Genomic DNA, 22,846 nt, shown 5'->3' on the forward strand with positions numbered 1-22,846 from the left:
GCAGGCATTGAGCCTGACACTGTCACAAACTACTCATTGAATAGAATCTGATTCAAGCTACCTCTGTCCAGCAGGATTTCAGACCACTATTAACCCAAGACTAAAAAATGAAAATGGTAGATTAGAAAGAGAAATCCAGTAACCAATCATGACTTGAAGGTGAACTTCTACAAGTTCAAACTTACAGGACTGACTTTTGAGGAAAGATGCTTATTTCTTTATTGCAGTCATCACTATGTAATAACTTTGAATCAGATATGATAAAACTATTTTACATTCTAAGGCTAACAAGCATCATATTGATCATTATAGGCAGACAGTAGACAGTCACTTCAACCATCTACTTGAATTGATTGCAAAGGTACCTAGCTCTTAAAGGTAACATGGAATATCTGCATCCTATGTTCTCGCCAGAAAGCAATACTTTCAACAATCGGTTGTCTAGGTCTTTTTTTAGATTTAATTTTGTTTATTTTTAGTACCTGTCTGCTATTTTTTTTTTTTTTTTTAAGACAGAGTCTTGCTCTGCTGCCCAGGCTGGAGTGCAGTGGTATAATCATGGCTCACTGCAGCTTTGCCCTCCTGGCCTCAAGCAATCCTCCCACCTCAGCCTCCCGAGAAGCTGGTACCATCGGTGCATGCTGCCATGGCTGGCTAATTAAAAAATTTTTTTGTAGAGACTGAGACTCTGTCTGTTGTCCAGGCTGGTCTCAAATTCCTGGGCTCAAGTGATCCTCCCACCTCAGCCTCCCAAAGTGCTGGGATTGTAGGCCTGAGCTACCACACCTGGCCTATTGTCTAAGTCTTAGTAAATATTCTCACTGAGAGGTATTATCACATAGTATGTAGGAGTACAAACTCAAGTTTTCCATATAAGGAGGTAGTTTTAAAACTTTACTAGTAAAGACTTTTGAAAAGAAAAACTCTCAAAAGTTGTTTAGTTCTTTCCCCTCTAAGGACACATGTGGGCCTGAGAAGAAGAAAGCATTTACCTTTATGGACTGGAGCAGAGATTGCTGTGGGGGCAAACTCTTCCAGAAGGTCAGTAGTAGGGTTAGAGAGCAGAGAACAATCAAGCAGGGAATCTTCCCCGGTGAGAGAATCTGAGTCCAGATTAACAGCATCCCAGGTCAGTGATGGCATTAAGTGGCACACACAACAATATCATGAGATTAGATTTTAGCCTTTAAGTTATTGCATTTACACATTACACATACAAGCCAAAGTGGGAGAAAGAAAACTAAAAGAAATCTGTGAAGCCTTCTGGATTTTGATCTATAGAAACATGTCTTTCTAGATTCCTCTTAACATTAATATAGAAATAGAAGATAATTTTTTGCTCAGAGGTTGCTGGTTAAACAGGTCTGTGATTTGGATGCTGAGTTAACTTTAGCGCCTCAGTTCTTAGTGAATGCCAGTTGGGAGAAAAAACTTTACAATTAGACTTTCACTTAAAGTTTCCCTAAACACTCACTGAAAGAAGTTATCATAGGACGAAGTATCCAAACTGATTAGGAGAGGGTTGCCTCTGGCTTATTATTAGCAGAATGCAACAAGATTAAACAGTACCTTCTAGAACTCAACCAGGTTCCCACCCAAAATACCTCTTACTAGTATTCTTTACATTGAAATTGGCCTTTTGAACATGATTTTGATTTCAGAAAACCAAGACAAAAACTCACCAAAGTTTTTTTTTTTTTTTTTTTTTTTTTTTTTTTTTTTTTTGAGATGCAGTCTGGCTCTGTCGCCCAGGCTGGAGTGCAGTGGGGCAATCTTGGCTCACTGCAACCTCTGCCTCTGGGTTCAAGTGATTCTCCTGCCTCAGCCTCTCGAGTAGCTGGGATTACAGGCATGTGCCACCACACCCGGCTAATTTTGTATTTTTAGTGGAGATGGGGTTTCTCCATGTTGGTCAGGCTGGTCTCAAACTCCCGACCTCAGGTGATCTGCCCACCTCAGTCTCCCAAAGTGCTGGGATTACAGGTGTGAGCCACCACACCCGGCCTGAGTTTAAGCGTTTTAACACAGGGATTGTTTTCTGACAAAGTTTTCTAGGAGAAAACATTCAAATGAGGACAAGGAAAATAAATCATATTGCCTTTGGAGGTATTTTTTTTTTCACCTGCATGAATTTATCCACACGTTTCCTAGGCTTCTAATTGTTTCTATCCAAGTTTGAAAACCAGATACTTTTATCAAGGGAATTATGGACCGAAAAAAAAAAAAGGGTTACCAAATCTGTATTTGTGGGCAGTTAAGAAATTCTATTAAGACTGTAAGACTGAATTTTGAAATTAGGGTACAAGCAATATTAGACCTAGGGAAGACTTCAACTTTGCCTACAATTTAACAGCAAATTACCTATACAAGATTAAAGCACTATGCTGGGAACAGAACATCAATATATAGAAGATGAGCTCCATGGCCATCACTGACATTGGTAGACTGGAAAGATGCACAGCAATCTGGAGGGTTAAGGGTGTCTTTACAGCTCGGTGGAGTTCTTTAATTAAGGACATAGAGGGATCCCGCCACCAGTGAAAAGAATCTTGAATAAAGAAATACTGTAACCAGAGAAAGCCCAGAGATTACTCCACAGAGAACATGGCTCCAAAAAGTACTCAGTTCTTTAGCAAGGAAATATATCCCTCAACATCCAGAAGCTGGGGCTGTAACAATTCAGAGTGTCCATTTCAGGAGGAACTACCTGGGCTGCAAAAGAAGCCCGGGATCGACCAAGTCACGTGAAAAGACTGGCTCAGAGGTTCACCGCACCGACCAGTCCCTGCAGCTGCAGAGACCCCTGACTGACCTGTGCGATTCGAGGTCACAGATTCCGTCTGAGATGGGAGACGCTGGGGAACTGGGGGCTCCAGTCCTGGGATGAGACTCTCAACAGCAACATCAGCTTTTTCTTTCATAACAGAGCATTAAGAAGAGGAAAGGGTAAGGGAAAGGGAGTCAGAAGGTTCTTTAGGAAATTCTGTGAAGCTTTCTTCTTTTTTTAAATTCTCATTTTTTGAGATGGTGTCTCGCTCCTGAGCTCAAGCGATCTCTCCCACCTTGGCCTCCCAAAGTCCTGGGGTTACAAGCGTGAGCCACAGCACCCAGCCGTGTGAAGGCTTTCTTCTAACAGGTCTCTAAAATGCCAGTCTCAGGCAAGGTGGAAAGAACAGTAAGTTCCTTTATTTCTGCTGCTCTGAATGTCTCGGCTTCACTGAGCATGCGTGTGCAAGGTCAAACACTGCGGCCAGTCTCACTGATGATCGGTTCTCATAAACAAATTCGGAACATAAGCCGCTCAGCAAACCTCTTCCATGTCAGAAGAGATGGGTTGAAAGGCACCTTATTTTTTTCTGGTAATTTCGCTTCTATTAAGGGATAAACCTGGGGGCAAATATCCTCCGTGCCATGTGAAGGCCATTAATCCATCTCAAACCCCATCCCAGGATGTAGCTGGGAGGCCTTTTGCACCATGTGACACCCCTCAGCTGCAGGCCTACCTCTATGCAAGGTCATGGCACTTCTGAGTTCTAGGACTTTCTGCCCAAAGGCATTATTAGGTGTCTCATGATTGGACCCTCCTGAAGTACAGGGGCCTTGAACATTTTGCAAATTTTGCCTGCCTTGCTGTTGGAACACAGGGAAATGTGAGACAGGAAGCAGACCAAGCCCCTGCCCTGGATTCTATTTATAGGGCTTAACCAGTGGGCAAAATGTTTTCTCAGTTACTGATACTTGGTATATACATGGACCTTATAAAATTTTTAAAATTTTGTTAAGATGGGTCTCTGTCACCCAAGCTGGCGGGCAGTGGCATGATCAGGGCTCACTGCAGCCTCAAACCCCCTGGTTCAAAGCGATCTTCTGTCTCAGCCTCCCAAAGAGCTGGTAGCACAGGTGTGCGCCCCCAAACCTGGCTAATTAACAATTTTTTTTTTGTAGAGATAGGGTCTTCCTATGTTTCCCAGGCTGGTCCCACTGCAGCTGGATGTACATGGGCCTTCTAAAGAAGAATCTGGGCTGGGCATGGTGGCTCACCCCTGTAATCCCAGCACTTTGGGAGGCTGAGGTGGGTGGATCACTTGAGGTCGGGAGTTTGAGACCAGCCCGACCAACAAGGAGAAACCCTGTCTCTATTAAAAATATAAAAAGTAGCCGGGTGTGGTGGTGCAAGCCTGTAATCCCAGCTACTCGGGATTACAGTGAGAGGCAGGCTGAGGGAGGCTGAGGCAGGAGAATCGCTTGAACCTGGGAGGCAGAGGTTGCCGTGAGCCGAGATGACGCCACTGCACTCCAGCCTGGGCAACAAAGGCGAAACTCTGTCTCAAAAAAAAAATAAAATAAAATAAAAAAAAGAAGAAGAATCTGCTAAATTTCATTAAGTTCAGCAAAGGTAAAGTCTAGTTAGAAAACAACTTTTTAAAGTTTTTCTAACTAAATGTGAAACTTTTCACATTCCTCCTCATTCATTAGATATCTACTTTAGAAATCTCAAGATATCAAGAAAGGCAAAAAACAGAGCTGTACCCCTGAAAAGCAGGGAAAACACTTCATTTGGAGTGATACAAGTGAGATTAAATAGCTCTGGCTTCTGGGGTGGCAGGGCTACTCCCCGGGGACTGGTTAACTAGGTACTTGTCATTCTTGAAACAGGCACACATATCATGCATGACTGAAGAAACAGAGATGATGACTTTACCAATTACAGCATCGGAAGTGCTACCAAAAGGATCTGTCATAGGCAAGAGGTCAGGGAGCAGAAGAGAAGTGTCAGGAGATTTGAGTCCCTCAATTAGTTTTTCTACGTTGGGCAGAGAGACAAAAAGAAAGCAAAAATGTAATGAGATATTAAAGCCAGCGGATCATTCACTATTCTCTATGCAAACACATTTTAGGGGGGTCAATATTTGGTATAGATTCACCATAAAAATTAATGCTATTAATATCTTGTTAACAACAGGCTTTCAAAATTGGAAGTTTAAAAATGATTACTTCCTCAAGTGAAGTAGTCACTTTGTAAGGCATTCAAGATGCTGCCCTGGGTGTGTCTGCTTGTTTTTATTTGAGGTGTAATTTGCATATAATAAAAGTCACCCATTTTAAGTGTACAATATGGTTAGTTTGGACAAATGTATACATTCATATCATTACCACTGAAATGATACAGAACATTTCCAAAACCTGAGAAAATTCCTTCATACCCCTTTACAGTCAGTGCCTTCCTCTCGCCACAGACCCTGGTAACATTTTACAGATCTGCTTTCTGTCCCTACAGCTTTGCCTTTTAAAGAATTTCCAGTAAGTGGAACCATAGAGTATGTAGTCTTTTGAGTGTGGTTTCCTTCCTGTGGCATAATGCCTTTGAGAGGAAATTCATCTGTGTGGTAGCAAATATCAATAGTTTGCTCTGTTTTTCTGCTGAGTCCTGTTCCATTGTATGGCTGTACCACACCTTGTTGATCTATTCACCAACTGATAAACATTTGGTTGTTTCCAGTTTTTAAGCTAGTAAAAATAAAGCTGCCATAAACATCTGCATATAAATATTTGTTCGTTCATTTTCCTTCCTGGGCTTAGTTTTGAATCTCTCTCTCTTTTGGGGGGTTGGGGGGGACTTTATTTAGGAACAGTTTATAAGTCACCAAGATAATCAATTCAACCACACCTAAGTTGACTTCAACGATCATTTATTGTCTGCCAACTGCGCACCTGTGACATGCTGGCAGTCATATTATTCCATGGTCAAATCTCACAAAATTCACTTAAGCCCGAAAATGGATTACTCTTGATGTCTTCTGGCCAAGAAATAAAAGGACGCCAGAGCCACCAGACTTGTCACACCTGGTAACTTAAAATGATTCTTTTAGCCCTGATCCATCAAGAACCCTCTATTTACCTTTAAGCTATTCAAGGTAAAGCATTAACTCGAAACAAAATAATGAATCATAGAATCTTACAGGACAAAGGGAATTTAGAGCTCATATTTCCTGTTAAGAGGAGACTTAGATCACATAAATTCTGTAACTTGCCCAATTAAAGGCATGTCAACAATGTTCTTTTAAACCATGGAAATGTCATTAAGATAACCAAAATTAAAATCTTTGTTTGAGAAAAAGAAGTGACTTAAAGTCCAAGAATGTGTATATAACATTGTAATAAATCTGTATTCTTCTAGGCCATTTGGGAATTGAGATAAGCAAGAAATAAATTGATATTCATGGAAAAACAGGAACCAAATTTTAGGTGATCTTCGATTTAGGTGATCTGTAACTACACAGGTCAAACAAAAGAATGGATTTCAGAATCTTGGCAAGATAATTTGCTTTAGTATAATTAACACACTGCAGAAAAAGACTTATATGCAAAGCCAATTCACCATCTCTGGAGTCTATGGAATGTAGGTAACTTTGAATTAAATGACAATAAGCTACATTTCTCACTTATACCTCGTTTATATTTTTTAAAAAAGGAAGGACAGCTGGGCGCAGTGGCTCACGCCTGTAATCCCAGCACTTTGGGAGGCCGAGGTGGATGGATCACCTGAGGACAGGAGTTCGAGACCAGCCTGGCCAACATGGGGAAATCCACGTCCTACTTAAAATACAAAAATTAGCCGGGTGTGGTAGTGCATGCCTATAGTCCCAGCCTGACCAACATGGCAAAACCCCGCCTCTACTAAAAATACAAAAATTAGCCAGGCATGGTGGCACACGCCTGAAGTCCCAGCTACTCAGGAGGCTGAGGCAGAAGAATTGCTTGAACTCAGGAGGCGGAGGCTGCAGTGAGCCAAGATTGTGCCATTGCACTCCAGCCTGGGTGATAGAGTGAGACTCTGTCTCAAAAAAATAAAATAAAATAATAAATAAATAAAAACAAAAAAAGGAAGGAAGAAAAAAGGAAGCTTTTCAGTTGCAGGAAAAAACCCTCATAGGGCACTAACCAAGTACACAAGTATAATTATATTAGCATTAACCTTACACTGTATATGACATTGTAAGATGTGAAAAATATCTCTAATAATTTTCAGCATACTGGTAAAAATAAGATGGGTTTCCTAAAAAGTCTAACTTTGCATTGTTCCAAACACTAGTTTTTGCTTCATTTCTCTCTCCTCAAAAAACTGTCACTTAAAAAAATGAAATTATTTGCTTCCTTTAACTTAGCACTTACATATTTGCAATCTTGGAAAGCAATGGATAAAAAGTAAAGACCCAAAATTACTTGCTTGTCTTTCATACAGCAGTTTATCTTGGTACAAAACTTCAGGCTAGCATTCTTTCAGATTCTGAATTCTAGCTTCTCTGGTGACATGCTGTGACTCTGGCACAGTTCCTTAACCTTCTGACATCATCTCCTCATCTGTAAAATGAAGATGCCTCCCCCTACTTTTTTCTACTTGTCACTCAATACCATCTCCTCTAAGCTTTTCCCCACCTTCCTGCCTCATCAGGAATCTTCTGGAGCATCCTGCACTCAATTCTCTTGCAGCCCTTAAACATGACTGAAGGCAGGGAAGGGTCTTACGAACCTTTGTATCCCAATTCTTGGTTTCCCCTCAGATGCCCTGCCACATCTATGCCTTTTGGCTTGACTGGGGAGGTGGGAAGAACAGGAATTGAAGAAGAATCTCCCTCTTTTCTTTTCTCTTTTTCTGAGATGGAGTTTCACTCTTGTCACCCAGGCTGGAGTGCAATGGCACAATTTCGGCTCCCTGCAACCTCCCCCTCCCATGTTCAAGCGATTCTCCTGCCTCAGTCTCCAGTAACTGGGATTACGAGTGTGCACCACCACACTCAGCTAATTTTTGTATTTTTAGCAGAGATAGGGTTTCACTATGATGGTCAGGCTGGTCTCGAACTCCTGACCTCAGGTGATCCACCCACCCTGGCCTCCGAAAGTGCTGGGATTACAGGTATGAGTCACTGAAGTCATTGAGCCCAGCCTTTCTTTCTTTTTTTTTTTTTTCCTTTCTCTTTTTTTTTAAAGAGATAGGAGGATAGTGCTCTGTCACCTGGGCTGAAGTGCTATGGAACAATCACAGCTCACTGTAGCCTTGAACTCCTGGGCTCAAAAGATTCTCCTGCCACAGCCTTCTGAGAAGCTAGGGCTACAGGCATGTACCACCATGCTCGCCTAATTTTTTTTATTTTTCATTTTATTAGAGATGGGGTCTTGCTATGCTGCCCAGGACAGTCTTGAGCTCCTGGTCTCAGTTAATCCTCCTGTCTCAGCCTCTGAGTTGCTGACATTACAGGTATAAGCCACTGAACCTGGCTCAAGAATCTAATATTTTTATAAGTCATGAGCAAAAAGCATGTGGGAGGGTAAAGAAGTACATGAGTGTACACGTGTTGTGTGGCGAGACAGAATGGTGTAAACTGCCTAATTTAGGGAGGCTTGTTTTCTGACCAAACCTCAAAGTAACAGGCTATTCACATAGATAACTTGTATGGTCATGGCTGCTTGGGAATACTCAAATACAAGAAATGTCGGAGGGAGGAGCTGCAGACAGAACAATACCAGATACAAAGCTGGGAGGGAGAGCACAGGCCACATCTATGTAAGGTGGACAGCTGTGCAAAAAGCTGCTTGGACTCCCAGGATTCTCACAGGGAGGGAAGCTTCCCAGTGACTCAGTGGGCCTTCAGGTGCCATCACAATGACGGACATCACTTACATTTGTAGAGCTTAATATCAAATATTTTCATTCATTATTCAAAAACCCCTGGGTTTGGGAACACTAATACAGTTTAACAGAATGAAGATCAGAGACCATGAGAATGTGTGACTTGCCCAAAGTCACAGAATAGACATGGTAGAGCCTGGACTCGTCTTTGAAGTTCTCTCTGTATCTGTCTAGGGGTCTGCCTATCTCCATCAATAAAGGAATATGAGTCTTCACACAGACATGGTCCCAGGGACAATGGTAATGTTATCAGACAGGTTAGCACTGGAAAGAACCTCATATCTTATGTAATTCAGCCTTCTCATTTACGAATGAAGAAACCAGCTCCAGAAAGTTAAGGTAACTTGCCAAAGATCTCGCAAGTAAGCAAGAGAGCTAGCTAGTTGATTCTAAGACTCAGATATTTGACCACACTAGAGATTAATTCTTCTGGTTTAACTAAAGTTTTGATTGCTTAAAAACGAAAGGACTCTTGGAAGAGGTCACATCTAAAGCTATTACTGGTCATTTTTGGCCATTGTAAATGAAGAACTTGAGAAAAGGATATAATGGGAGGCGCAAGAAAGGCTATAGGATGCTGACAGTCTACAACTCACGGAGCCTGGAGGCCTTCCATCTGCATCAAGGGCTGGCCCTGATATGCTTTGTTTTATAAATTCTGTCCTTTCTCTTACAGTTTAATAGAAACACACTGAAGCCAAGTATCATGATGGGGCATGGAGAAGTACAGCACAGAGAAGAGAGTGGTGAATGCAGGAAACTGTAGAAGTGTTTCCTAAGATCCAAAAACATCAAACTTCACATCAGCATATCGTGACTTAGTGCTGTCTAATGAACAAAGATCTTTTTTCCCCATGAGTTATGAGAAGTAGGTTTTTGGATGCAAAGGCAAAAGCTATTCTTCTGGGACAGTTCATACCTGAAATGTACAAAGACTGACACTGTTATTCTCAATTATTTAAGGGGACAGACCAATGAAACCCCCAAATTATTTATAAATTGTATTTTAGAAACGATTTAATCTTCCTAAGAAATGTTTGTGAAAAGCAGTGGACAATTCTGAAGAGAAGAAAACGGTCCAGTTTTGCAATAGTTTTGTTTGTTTGGTTTGTTTTGTTTTGTTTTTGAGATGGAGTTTCGCTCTTGTTGCCCAGGCTGGAGTGCAATGGCGCGATCTAGGCTCCTGCAACCCCCGCTTCCTGGGTTCAAGCAATTCTCCTGTCTCAGCCTCCCAAGTAGCTGGGATTACAGGCGCCTGCCACCACGCCCAGCTAATTTTTTAAATTTTTATTAGAGATGGGTTTCGCCATGTTGGCCAGGCTGGTCTCAAACTCCTGACTGCAGGTGATGCAAAGTGCTGGAATTACAGGTGTGAGCCACCACGCTTGGCCAAGTTTTGCATTATTATTATTATTATTATTTTTTGAGATGGAGTCTCGCTCTGTCGCCCAGGCTGGAGTGCAGTGGCCGGATCTCAGCTCACTGCAAGCTCCGCCTCCCGGGTTTACGCCATTCTCCTGCCTCAGCCTCCCGAGTAGCTGGGACTACAGGCGCCCGCCACCTCGCCTGGCTAGTTTTTTGTATTTTTTAGTAGAGACGGGGTTTCACAGTGTTAGCCAGGATGGTCTCGATCTCCTGACCTCGTGATCCGCCCGTCTCGGCATCCCAAAGTGCTGGGATTACAGGCTTGAGCCACCGCGCCCGGCCCTTGCATTAGTTTTTAGGCTTACTCTGATATTTTTAGAACTGACTCCAGACTCTAAACGTGTGTGTGCGCACGTGCGCGCGCGTGTGGGTGTCTGAGGGAGGTGAACAAGGGTTGAATAACTATCGGGTACTATGTTCAGTACCTGGGTGATGGGATCAGTTGCACCCCAAACCTCAGCATCATGCTATGTACCCAGGTAACAAACATGCACACGTATCCCCTAAATCTAGAATATAAGTGGAATTTATAAAATAAATGATAGAGAGTATCATTTTATTGATTTATTTTTACCTTTTATTGTGATACTACACATTTTTGGAATTTTAGCTGGGGCCTGCAAAATCCCAAAAAATAAAGAGTAAAAGAGCCTGAATTTAAGTTGCCTGATTTTTCTAAGCAATTTTCTCAGCTGTAAATAGATTAAGAACTACTTTAAAGTGTTGTTGGGATTAAAAGGGTGTATTTATCAGAATGAATGCGTCTGTATAAATAAAGCGTTTGGTACATAAAAGGGGATTAACGTCTCTTTTAAGTAAGAGGACTAGATGGGCTGGGGGGGGCACTAGGCCACAGGTGCCTGTGATTACGGTAGTGAATATGGGTCAAGCTCCATATTTTACTCAAGTGCCTTGGGTGATAACAGAATAAGCAGACTGTTAGAATAAAGTGAAAGGTGGGGATGAGGCAGGATGGTCTAACAGAGAGGTAGACAAGGTACTAAGAAACAGGAGACCTGTTCTGCACTAAGTTTGTGTAGTACTTTGGGCAAATCTCTTACTCTCTCTAGATTGAAGTTCTCTTATTGACAAAATGAAAATAAAATGGCCAGGCGGAGCGGCTCACGCTTATAATCCCAGCACTCCTACCTCAGCCTCCAAGTAACTGGAACTACAGATGCATGCCACTATGCCTGGCTAACTTAAAACTTTTTCTTTTTTTTGAAAATATGGGGTCCTTGTATGTTACCCAGTCTTGTCTCAAACTCCTGGCCTCAAGTGATCCACCTATCTCAGCCTCCCAAAGTGCTGGGATTACAGGAGTGAGCCACCATGTCCAGTCCCTCTCTTAAAATATCAAAAGAGATGCTGGCTGTGGGGCTCACCCCTGTAATCCCAGCACTTTGGGACACTGAGGTAGGTGGATTACTTGAGGTCAGGAGTTCGAGACCAGCCTGGCCAGCATGGTGAAACACAATCTCTATGAAAAATACAAAAATTAGCCAGGCGTGGTGGCGCACGCCTGTAATCCAAGCTACTCGGGGGGCTGAGGCAGGAGAATCGCTTGAAGCCAGGAGGCGGAGGTTGCGGTGAGCTAAGATCGCCACTGCACTCCAGCCTGGGCGACACAGCGAGACTCCGTCTCAAAAAAAAAAAAAAAAAAAAAAAAAAGAGGACAGGTATCTACTTACACAGGCTAATAAAACCAAGGGCTTGCTCCAGGCCCATTCTGACTCTAGTTAAGAATATGACCAGGAGGAGTAGAACAGGCTGAACGGACAGATGTGGAAGGGCCGAATACAAGCCCCACCAAAAAAGAGGACACAGCTGCTCCAGCCTTGTGGCTTTGGAAATCTATGTTCTGTCTGACTGGGGTGTAAGCCCTGAAGTTTCATGATGAGAGATGATGTTTTAAAACTCTAGTCACCCTAAAAAAGAAATAAAATAAAATGAAGTCTAGTCACTCTAAAGAGTTCTTAGCATTGAGAAAGCATTTGTGACATCTGCAAGCTGGAAGCAAAAGTCAAACATCATGCCCCATTCCAAGTTCATTTTAGAGATTTAAATCTGCAGAAAGATAAGCTTTCCAGAGTAAAAGCACATATTATGACCAACCTTGGACTTCTCAGTATCACGAGACTGCAGTTGGAAATGAGGAAGATGCCAGGCCGAAAGTTATGAGAATGCCCGTCTTGATGACAAACCACTGAGAAAACACAGCTTCTCTTGCTTAACTTCTCAAGAGATGATGAAGTGCCACAAACCAAGAGGCACTTTATGAAAAAAAGATTTTAATTCTAAGAAGCAGCACTGATGGGGCAATGATTGCCTTCTTGCTTAGTCTGTGGAAAACCGAGATCAGTACTGCAGAGTTGTTATAAAAATCGTTTCCTCAAATCCTTGTGCATTGTTGGTGGGGATGTAAAATGATGCAGCCTCTATGGAAAACAGTGGTCCTCAAAAAGTTAAAAATAGAATTAGCATATGATCCAGCAATTCCATTTCCGGGTATATACCCAAGAGAATTGAAAGCAGGATCTGGAAGAGAGATTTGTACACTCAATGTTCACAGCGGTGTCACTCACAAAAGACAAAAGATGGAAGCAATCCAAGTGTCGATTAACAGATGAAAGGAGAAAGAAAATGTGGTATATACATACAATGGACTATTACTTAGCCTGAGAAAGGAAGAAAATTCTGACATATGCTACAACATGAATGAACCTTAAGGATATGATGCTAAGTGAAATAAGCCAGTCACGAAAGGACAAATACTGTATGATTCCACTTATATTTGGTTCCTAGAGTAGTCAAATTCATAGATACAGAAAATAGAGTGATGGTTGCCAGGGGCTGGGGAGAAGGGGAAACAGAGAGTTGTTGTTTAACGGGTACAGAGTTTCAGTTTTGCAAGATGAAAAAAGGTGGGTGGATGGATGGTAGTGATGGCTGCAAAACAACAAGAATGTACTTAATGCCACTGAACTGTACACTTAGAAATGGTTAAAATGGTAAATCTCATTATGTACATTTTACTACAATTTAAAGAATGATTTAAAAATATTGTCCCCAATTTTCAGAGAAAATTCCTCAATCTTTCTAATATATATCTATGTGTGTGTACATACACACACACACATTTTTTGAGAGACAGGGTCTCGCTCTGTCACACCCAGGCTGGAGTGCAGTGGTGTGATCATAGCTGATTGCAGCCTCAAACTTCTGGGCTCAAGGGATCCTCCTGCCTCAGCCTCCCAAGTAGCTAGGACTACAAGCATGCACCACTACGCCTGGCTAATTAAAAAAATTTTTTTTCTTTTTTTTTTTTTTAGAGACAGGGTCTCACCATGTTGCCCAGGCTCGTCTCAAACTCCGGGGCTCAAGTGATCCTTTCACTTTGGTCCCGCAAAGCGCTGAGATTATAGGCATGAGCCTGGCCCAGCCTCTTTTCTACCATATTTTAAAACGCTGGTACTACTTGTAGCTTATCTGTTTCCTAATGCATACAGAAGGCAAATAAATGGACAAGCAGCATTTGAGCATCAATGAAATACTCTGAGACTCACTAGCCATGCATCATTTGGCAGCTTTGTAAGCATACAAATGTTCATGGCTATGATTTTCATATTCCAGACCTTCTAAGAAAATTGGTTTTATAATGCTTTGAAAAATAAAAGCGTTCCTTAAAACAAACCAGCAAACCAACCTATAATTATCCAGTACCCTTTACCCATAGTTTGACAATCACTGTATCCAGGAAATCTATTTTAATGGCTCTCAGTTGTGCAAAAGTTAAAGGTCATAGGAGCAAGTTTAATTTCAACAAGAGAAAAATACCACTTTATGATAACTAGGACTGCCCCACTGGGAATAGGGATGTAGAACCAAAGTTGAAATAGCATTTCCCATCTTTATAGTAATTTAAAATTCACATAGAAATTTCAAATATATGATTTCATCTAAACCTTGAGAACACCCCATGAGGTAGGTTTTAGTATTGCCAATTTTAAGGATAAGAACACACAATTTAAGTGATTTGACCACAATCACCTAGCCACTAATGGCTAGAACTCAGGTCTAACAGTTTCAAATTTATTTTTATATTTCCCAAAGCCTTAAATTTAGCTCTCTGGTCAAAGGCTTTATTGATCTAGGAACTGTCCCAAAGATAAAAGAAACATCCACTGTTTGGGGACTGTGGGCAAGAGAAGGAATGTGTGGCCGAGCACAGTCAGAACAACACTAAGGCCTCACTTCCTCACCCACACAATGAGGGCGTTACTTGACATTACCACCTACCACTCTCCAGTATCTATAAGATCAAAGGTACTTGTATGTGGTCATTTTAAAAGTATAAAATAAAAATGTTAAAAGTCATTGAAAGGCACGGTCTTTAGGAGACTGAGAGTCCACGAGTCTTTTTTTTTTTTTTTGAGATGGAGTCTTGCTCTGTCACCCAGGCTGGAGTGCAGTGGCGCGATCTTGGCTCATTCCAATCTCCGCTTCCTGGGTTCAAGCAATTCTTCTGCTTCAGCCTCCTGAGTGGCTGGCACTACAGGTGCCCACCACCATGCCCAGCTAATTTTTGTATTTTTAGTAGAGACGGGGGTCCCACCATGTTGGCCAGGTTGGCCTTGAACTCCTGACCTCAGAGTTCTGATCCACCTGCCTCAGCCTCCTAGAGTGCTGGGATTACAGGTGTGAGCTACCATGCCTGGCCAATTCTTTTTTTGTTGTTGTTTTTGTTTTGAGACAGAGTCTTGCTCTGTCGCCTAGGCTACAGTGGAGTAGTGTGATCTCAGCTCACTGGAAACTCCTCCTCCAGGGTTCAAGCAACTCTCCTGTCTCAGTCTTCCGAGTACCTGGGACTACAGGCGCATGCCACCATGCCTGGCTAATTTTTTTATTTTTTGTAGAGACAAGGATTTCATCATATTGGTCAGGCTGGTTTTGAACTCCTGACCTCAGGTGATCTACCCGCCTTGACCTCCCAAAGTGCTGGGATTACAGGTGTGAGCCACCACACCCAGCCTTTCATGATTCTTATCATCAGTATAGCTGAGAGTAGAAGATGAACATGTATACAAAACAAAGAAAGAAAACCAGGCAAAAAACCTGACTGGTGTCCATAGTGGGCTGGTGGTGTGACAGACTGCTTGCTTTTTGCGGGGTAAAACCAAATTTGTAGTTTCCCCAGGTTCCAGAGACACGGAACCCTGAGCCCTTTCCTCACTCAATATTTTAAAATGTTAAAAAAAGGATGCAGTGGCCTTGATATAGAAGCTGTGTAACTGAATGTGCTACAGGCTGAATGTTAAAATAAGCAGAACAGTCAAAGCCACCATGGGTAATATAATATACTTAGCACAATTCTGCAGGACACCGCGAAAGGACGGGGCTAAAGGACCTGCTGAGCCTAGCTACTATTCTCATCAGCCCAGGGGCTGGCAGCTGCCTGACACTGTGGGCTGTGTCTTCCTTTATTCACTCTCAAAGAGTGGGTGTGGGGGGACTGCCCAGGAGTTGGCAGAGGTGCAGATGGAAGGCTATGGAGCCAGTCGTCTGGTGCCTGGGAGCTGGGATAGAAACAGAGCGTAATGGGGCCACCTAAAGTCTTCCAGCCTCTGGTTTTATTTCATTCATTTGTCTGATCTGTAAATACTCACTGAGTGAATACAGGCAGTGTCCTTGGCACAGCTGATACAGGTGGTAAATAAGACAGATGAGGCCCCTCCCTCAGACAGTGATAAGATGAGGAAAGACAGACTATGTCCTGATAAGGACTTCTTCTATGAAGAAAAAGTGCCAGGGCATGTGATTGGGAGTGCCTGTTGGACCACACTGGGCCTTCTGAGCAGACGGCATTTAAACTGAGACCCACAAGTCGAATGACACAAGGGAACAAAGTTGAAGAGAAGGCTTTCCAAGCTGAGCACCAGCAAGTGCAAAGTCCCTAGGGTGGGAACGAGCTTAGCTTGTTGGAGGAAAGACAAGATGGAGAGGAAGAGCGCTATCAGCTGAGATTAGAGGGGCAGGCAAGGGCCACACCACTTAGGGCCTTGCAGGTTGCAGTAAGCAGCCTGGATTTTATGCCCCACTCAGTGATATGAGAATTCGCCAGCGCACAGAAGAGTTAACTGTCTAACTCATGTTTTCAACAGAGGAGTCTGGTCTGACAGAGCAGAAAGTAAATAGCACACTCCTGGAGTTCTCTATTAAAATGTCTCATTTTAGTTGATCTTTCCACTGAAACCCAAGAGAGGTCTTGGCTTAATTGGTATTAAAGTGTATACCAGTAACATTTCAGCAGGAATCCACAGGGATGAAAGAAGCATGGAGGACCAGGAGACAGGAAAGATGACAAGAAGGCAGGCAGGATGGCAGCCAGCTGGCTCTGGTGGCCCCAGACGCATTTCCATAAGCTAGAGCCGATTTCCTGAGCCACCTGGGGCATGTGCCTGGTTCTTCAACCCTGATCCAGAGGACTCCTGTGACAGCTGCATAGGACAGTTACTTGCCTGAGGGCCCTCATCCTCTGCCCTGTGCAAAGAGGCCTTCCTCCTGGCTTCTGCAGCCCATGAGCTACCTAAGCAACAGCAAAGCAAGAATCTGAAGGGGTGTCAAAACGAGAATGCCTCCATCACCTCTTTCCCTTGTCTGATCCCATGATTACCAAAAACAGGGAGGAAAAGACAGTCAGCCCCAGCTGGAGTTTACAGCCCACACTTTTCTAACCTTCTGTTCAAAATGAACTTGTCCAAGTACTGCCAGGCATACCTGAAAAGTGCAAAGGAAGAAAGCGCCTCTATTTCATTCCCTTCTTACTTTTAACTACCCTGTATTGAATCATTCCTTAGTGGTTTTCGATATTTTTAGGCTACATCTAGGTCCAGTCAGCTATTCAGTTATAGAGTACCACCTGATCAAGGCAAGTGTTTGCTTCTCCTTAGAGGGGTAAACAAATTTGTCTAAAAATAAAAAATAAAAACTGCCTTGGTACCCTAGCTGCAGTCTGTCTTAGTAAGTGATGGTGGGAAGACTTGGTAAAGGATATGAACATCGCAATCACTCCAATCTTGAAGCAAGCAATCAAATACCTGTAATATTTTGGGAGAGAAAAAGAACCAAGCCAGTCCTATCAGTTCAAGGTCAAGAGTTGGCAGGGGCAACAGCGGGAAAAAAGGACAAATGATCAGAAGCAAAACAACTGTCAACTGCTTCTAAGGAGCTGGAACAATTTGCTTTTGTGAAGAGACTGACAGATAAGAGAAAGGACGGCTACTCTTTCCCACATCACTCCTCCCACCAAAAAGAGTAGGGGAAGAAGGCTGGAAGGAAAAGTTTTGGCAACTTGAACTCCAAATGGGAAGCATCCAGTCACTGTTCCAAAAGTTCTTTCCGTCAGAACACACCAACCACTTTCTACTTTTTAGACTGCTACTTAAAACTGAGATATGGTGGACTACAAGAGATATTGAAACTCCTGCAGTCCAATGCACTTCACTGATGAAGATCCAAGCCCAGAAGGTTTTTCAGGTAGGGGCAGAGGCTGGAAGGGAACCCAGGTTTCCTGACTCACATTCCCTATTAATTATCATCACATTTCCTAATTTTTATTATGTGTTTTTATATTATAAAATAAAAAGACATTATAGAAAAGTAAGAACTGAACAAAAGTCACCCACAATCCCATTATCCCACTACCACCACTATTCATATTTTGCTCACTTTATCATGTGCTTACAGGCTCCCCGCCATTGTTATAATCATAATGGACTAATGTTCTTTCCAATACATAGGCCCCTCACGTCACCTTTAACACCATCAAGGATGAAAAACTGAACACTGATATAATATGGAAATCAATCTGGTATAACCTGAACTGATTTTATCTTTGCTAAGGGCTAGTACCCTCCAAGACAAGTTTACCCCTCTTATTGAGTAAAACTATGCAACAGCAGCCTATTATTAGGGCTTGGAATTCAGATCCTTTTCATGGGGTGTTTAAGGCAGAACTTTCCACAGGGCCTGGGACATGCAAATCAAGCTGTTTAACCTCAGAACATTTCTATTTACCTACCTGGTGCATCAGGTACTTGAAGAGGAATGAAAGGATCAGACACACTTAGAAGCGGGAGGCCAGAGTCCACAGTCTGCCCACCCTTCCTTTTTTCAGCTGGAGTTAGGTTGGAGGGGAAGGAGGAGTCAGGAGAGAAAAAAAGAGAAAAGCAAAAACACTAAGTAAATCTAGGTAAGTTTACCCTCTATTAATGCAACAGCTCAAACTACAGAGTAAGTCTAAGCCTAGAATAAAAGGGGATGAGTGGCTGTAGCCCAGTGAACAGCAAAGTATCTATGAGATATTCAACCTGGTCCCCTCCCCGACTTTTTTTTTTTTTTTTTGCGATGAAGTCTCGCTGTTGTCCACCAGGCTAGAGTGCAATGGTGCAATCTTGGCTCACTGCAACCTCCACCTCCCCAGTTCAAGCGATTCTCCTGCCTCAGCCTCCTGAGTCGCCCACCACCACGCGTGGCTAATTTTTGTATTTTTAGTAGAGACAGGGTTTCACCATGTTGGTCAGGCTGGTCTCCAACTCCTGATCTCAGGTGATCCGCCTGCCTCAGCCTCCCAAAGTGCTAGGATTACAGGCGTGAGCTACCGTGCCGGCTCAGCCTGGTCCTTGTAACATATTATCAGATGCAATTAACGATAAAACCAGGGTATTCATATGTCTGAAATTCCACTTCTTTCTTGATATACTGCAATCTATAGTATCTCTTTCAGAATGTCTAGAGGAGATATTGTGCATATCACACATTTTAGCGCATAAACAAACATTATCTGTTTTGTAATCTAGCATGTGTATAGGTACTTCCTATGTATCTATCACCCTCTTGAGGTCCTTTAAGGACTAAGTCCTACTATATCACCATGATGTCTAATACAGTGATAGGCAGACACACAGAAAGGGGCAGAAATAGACTTCTTGCCTATTGCAAAGTTAGACAAGCCCTAATCTCTGTACTATATTTAACATACGATTGGCATTCATTCTGTATTTGGCAAAATATAGATTTACAGAAATCTATACACCCTATGGAATAACAGAGCTTGACGTGGTCTCAGAATTTTCTGGCACAATTTTCTTATTTCCCATAAAAGAAAATGAAGCCTAAAAGTGAAAGACTAGCCAGAGGTAGGATCAGAAGCCAGGTTTCTTGGTTTCCACATGATCATTGTTTTTATTTTCTTTTTTTCTCTAAGAGACTGGGGTCTTGCTATGTTAACCAGGCTGGACTTAAACTCCTGGGCTCAAGCGATCCTCCCACTGCAGCCTCCCTAGTAGCTGGGGACTGCAGGCACACACCACCACATGCAGCTTTATATTATCATTCTTTTCTTTTCTTTCTTTTTAAATTTTTGAGACGGAGTCTTGCCCTGTCACCCAGGCTAGTGGGATTACAGGCGCCTGCCACCACACCGGGCTAATTTTTGTATTTTTTAGTAGAAACGGGGTTTCACCATGTTGGCCAGGCTGATCTTGAACTCCTGACCTTGTGATCCACCTGTCTCGGCCTCCCAAAGTGCTGGGATTACAGGCGTGAGCCACTGTGCCCGGCCATACATTATCATTCTTTACTCCGCATTTTAGTATTCAGTTTGTTCATTAATTAAAATCTCATTTTGTCAGCTGTCTTTCTAGAAAAAAAAAAAGCCTCATTTTGTTTCTATAAAGTGGTTTTTTAAAAAACGTTTTATTTTGAAGTAATACAGAATCACAAGAAGTTCCTGCACATAGAGTCCTGTGAACCCAACAACCAGTTTCCCCCAATGATGTCTTGTATAAACTGCAGCCGGAGATCACCAACACCGGCACAGTACTATGGCCCTAGGCTCCTCGGTGCTCACCAGTTGTTACGTGGCCCTATTTGTGCATGTGCGTACTGTTCTTTTCTTCTTCCCTCAGTGCCGAGGTCACCCATATCTCTGGCTCTGGGGCCCCACCCGCACCCTCTGCTCCGTTCTCCCTCCACATCACCTCACCCCACCCCACTCATGTCTCTCTGCCTCTTTTCATCTCACTGCCTGGACATCTCTGTCTTTCTCAATGACCCCTGAATCCCTCCTTCTCAGCCTGAGTGGTGCTGGGGTGAATTTGGAAATCGTAGGGCTCAGCATCCCCTCTACTAATCCCCTTGGCCTGGGCCATCAGATGTGGGACATTTCTTTTCATCTCTCTTGGCCTCAGTGTAGTGTCTGTAAAATGGGCTTGTGGAGGAGTCAAAGTGCTGGGCATATGTGGGCATCACTGGCAGCATCTCCGTGGGCACCTGGCTCTGACTTCCTTCTTTCCCTGTCTCGGACTTTACCTGTCTCTGAATCTTGGTCTCTCTCCAGTTCTGCCTCTGGCATGAGGAGGATGCTCTGGGGTCTACTGGGCAGCTGTGATGAAGTGGGAGAGTTTCCACCCCACCCACCTCTATTCCACATTTCTCGTAGTCAGTGGCTGACCAGGCCTCTTTCTTCCCACCTCCCCTACCCCCGAGAGCCCAGTGCCCCAGTCCCTTGCCTACTCAGTACCCAGCATCTCTTGAATAGACTCTGCCACTGTCACAGCAGCCACCTCTGCCACCCTTAATGCTACCTCCTCAGGGCTAGCAAGATGTAGTCTGAGATGCATGATAAAGTGGAAGGCAAAGGCGGGATTGCTGGATGGACTGGCAACCTTTCCAGCACCTGGAATCTGGCCGCCTCCTTTGCATCCTGGCTTCAAAGACATACGGGCTTTCACTCCAGAGGCCCTTGAAATGTGGGAACCCAGCGCCCCAGGCCCAGACATGGAGGAGGCGGCATGTGTGATGCCTACCATTCCTCAGGTGTGCAGGAACCTCCCAGCCCCAGCTCAACCAGATGGGTAACAGGCAAGGGCAACAGGGACAGACTGGAGTGTTAATGCCCAGATGTGGCAGAAGGGAATGGGGAGGTGCAGTGGCATCCCCTCAGTGGGTAACCTCCTCCGTCACCTCCACAGCTATGTCCTACCCAGTGGTCGGTCAGCCCCAGTGTACCAGCAGTTGCCACCAGACCCAGCTCAGTGACTGGCACACTGGACTCTCAGGACTGTGAGCATCTGCCCTCTTCATCTCCAGGTCTGCCCTGGGAAGTGGCGATGGGAGGCAAGGTCACCTCCAACCCCCACTGACACACTACCAACTCCACCTTTCTTCTTTGGACTCTGAATTCCCACTCTCTATCGCTCAGCCCTTCCTTGGACTTTCAACACTCCTTGGGATCCTAATCTCACACCTTCCAACGCTCAACTTCTTGGACCTTCAACCTCCTTCTAGGACCCCCAACTCCTCATTCAAACCATATTTCTCAACCTTTAAAGCACTCCCTCCTGGGACCCCTAGTTCCCTCTGGGACCTTCACTTCCTCCAACCTGTGTGTATAGTTCTTTGCAACTTGACTCTATGTGTAGATTAGAATGAGCACCACTGCAATCACGATACAGAACTGTTCCATGAAACCAAAGACCTCCTCATTCTACTCCTTTGTAGTCACACCCACCACTTATTCCTGTTACTATTCTTTGGAAACCACTATTCTGTTCTCAGTCTCTATAATTTTGTTATTAAAATGGGTTTTAAACTAAGTTTCTTTAAAGGTAGGAGGAGGAAAAGAAAGATAAAATAACTGTTTCTAAGTCCCTGATATATTTTAAAATGACACAATGAAACATATTTAAAAGAAAAAAAGCAAACTGTAAAACTGAATTTGCGGTGTAGGTCATATTTGAAAAAAATTTATATGCAGAAATAAAATTCTAGATAGAAATACTGTAAAATGTCAGCAAATGCTCTTCTCTCAAGGTGGGGTTATAAGATTTTATTTTCTTTACTTTGGGCCTTATTGATTTCTCCACATTTTTATAAATGAACATGTGTAACTTACACACAGGAAAACATATGAAAATAAAGAGGCACCACATGAAGTTTTAAATGTTTGCCGGTTTTTCCTCCAATGTATAGACACAGTCCATCATTTTTGCAGCTTTTACCATACAAATGTTTAATATAGCCCCATGCTATCCTCCCGAACCCATTATGAAATTTCCTGCTTAGTTTCTCCTTTGATCAGTCAGAAGGTTTAAAATCTGTAAACAGTCTGAGTTCAGTTAGAAAATTTATAGAAAATGATGTCATCGTGCCCTTTGTACAAATGAGAGCAAGTGAATTCCTGGGATCTAGACATAATTTTCTTTCATTTGTAAAGAATGAAGGTGTCACAGAAAGGAAACATTTACACTGCAAACAAGAGAGAGGGGAAAATATCAAATGTTCATAGTAAAAGACCAGATAAACTGAGGAAACTATGAAGACACTTTTTAATGTTTGCAAAAGCTTAAGTGTTGCTGGTTTATGAGATTCCCGAGACGTGGATATAACTACAGTTTTTGATCTGGGCTACAGGTACAAATCTCTATTCTGTCATTATCCAGCTGTGCCCTTGAGCAGGTGGTCTTTGTGAGGATCACCTGAGATAATGAGCAAGAAAAGTGCTTACCCAGTGGGTTTAACATGCCTCATGTGCTTGATACATGTTCAATGTTATTACTGTCATAACTTTACTCAAATATGTTTGTGGCTGTGCCGTTAAATCCCTTAAAAAAATACACACACACACACACACACACACACACACACACACACACACACACTCATTTGCAG

The 22,846-nt window shown here is 43.0% G+C and overlaps 1 protein-coding gene across 6 annotated transcripts in view; it reads right to left on the reverse strand.

Annotated features, from left to right (window-relative positions):
* AAK1 (AP2 associated kinase 1) overlaps positions 1-22,846 on the reverse strand; it is a 181,693-nt gene that overhangs the window by 14,409 nt on the left and 144,438 nt on the right. For 2 of the 6 annotated variants that reach the window (XM_023223910.3, XM_031934145.1), the window contains exons 17-20: positions 18,195-18,290; positions 4,703-4,804; positions 2,813-2,914; positions 993-1,103 (exon numbers count right to left, since the gene is read on the reverse strand). The exons of 1 other annotated variant lie outside the window; for it this stretch is intronic. In XM_023223910.3, coding sequence (XP_023079678.1) covers positions 993-1,103; positions 2,813-2,914; positions 4,703-4,804; positions 18,195-18,290 — 411 coding nt within the window. The remainder of the gene's footprint in view (positions 1-992; positions 1,104-2,812; positions 2,915-4,702; positions 4,805-18,194; positions 18,291-22,846) is intronic. 3 more of the 6 variants (XM_023223911.3, XM_023223912.3, XM_023223913.3) reach the window with 3 other exon arrangements.

This window comes from Piliocolobus tephrosceles, chromosome 15 (genome assembly GCF_002776525.5).
Source record: "Piliocolobus tephrosceles isolate RC106 chromosome 15, ASM277652v3, whole genome shotgun sequence".
Taxonomy (NCBI): Eukaryota; Metazoa; Chordata; class Mammalia; order Primates; family Cercopithecidae; genus Piliocolobus; species Piliocolobus tephrosceles.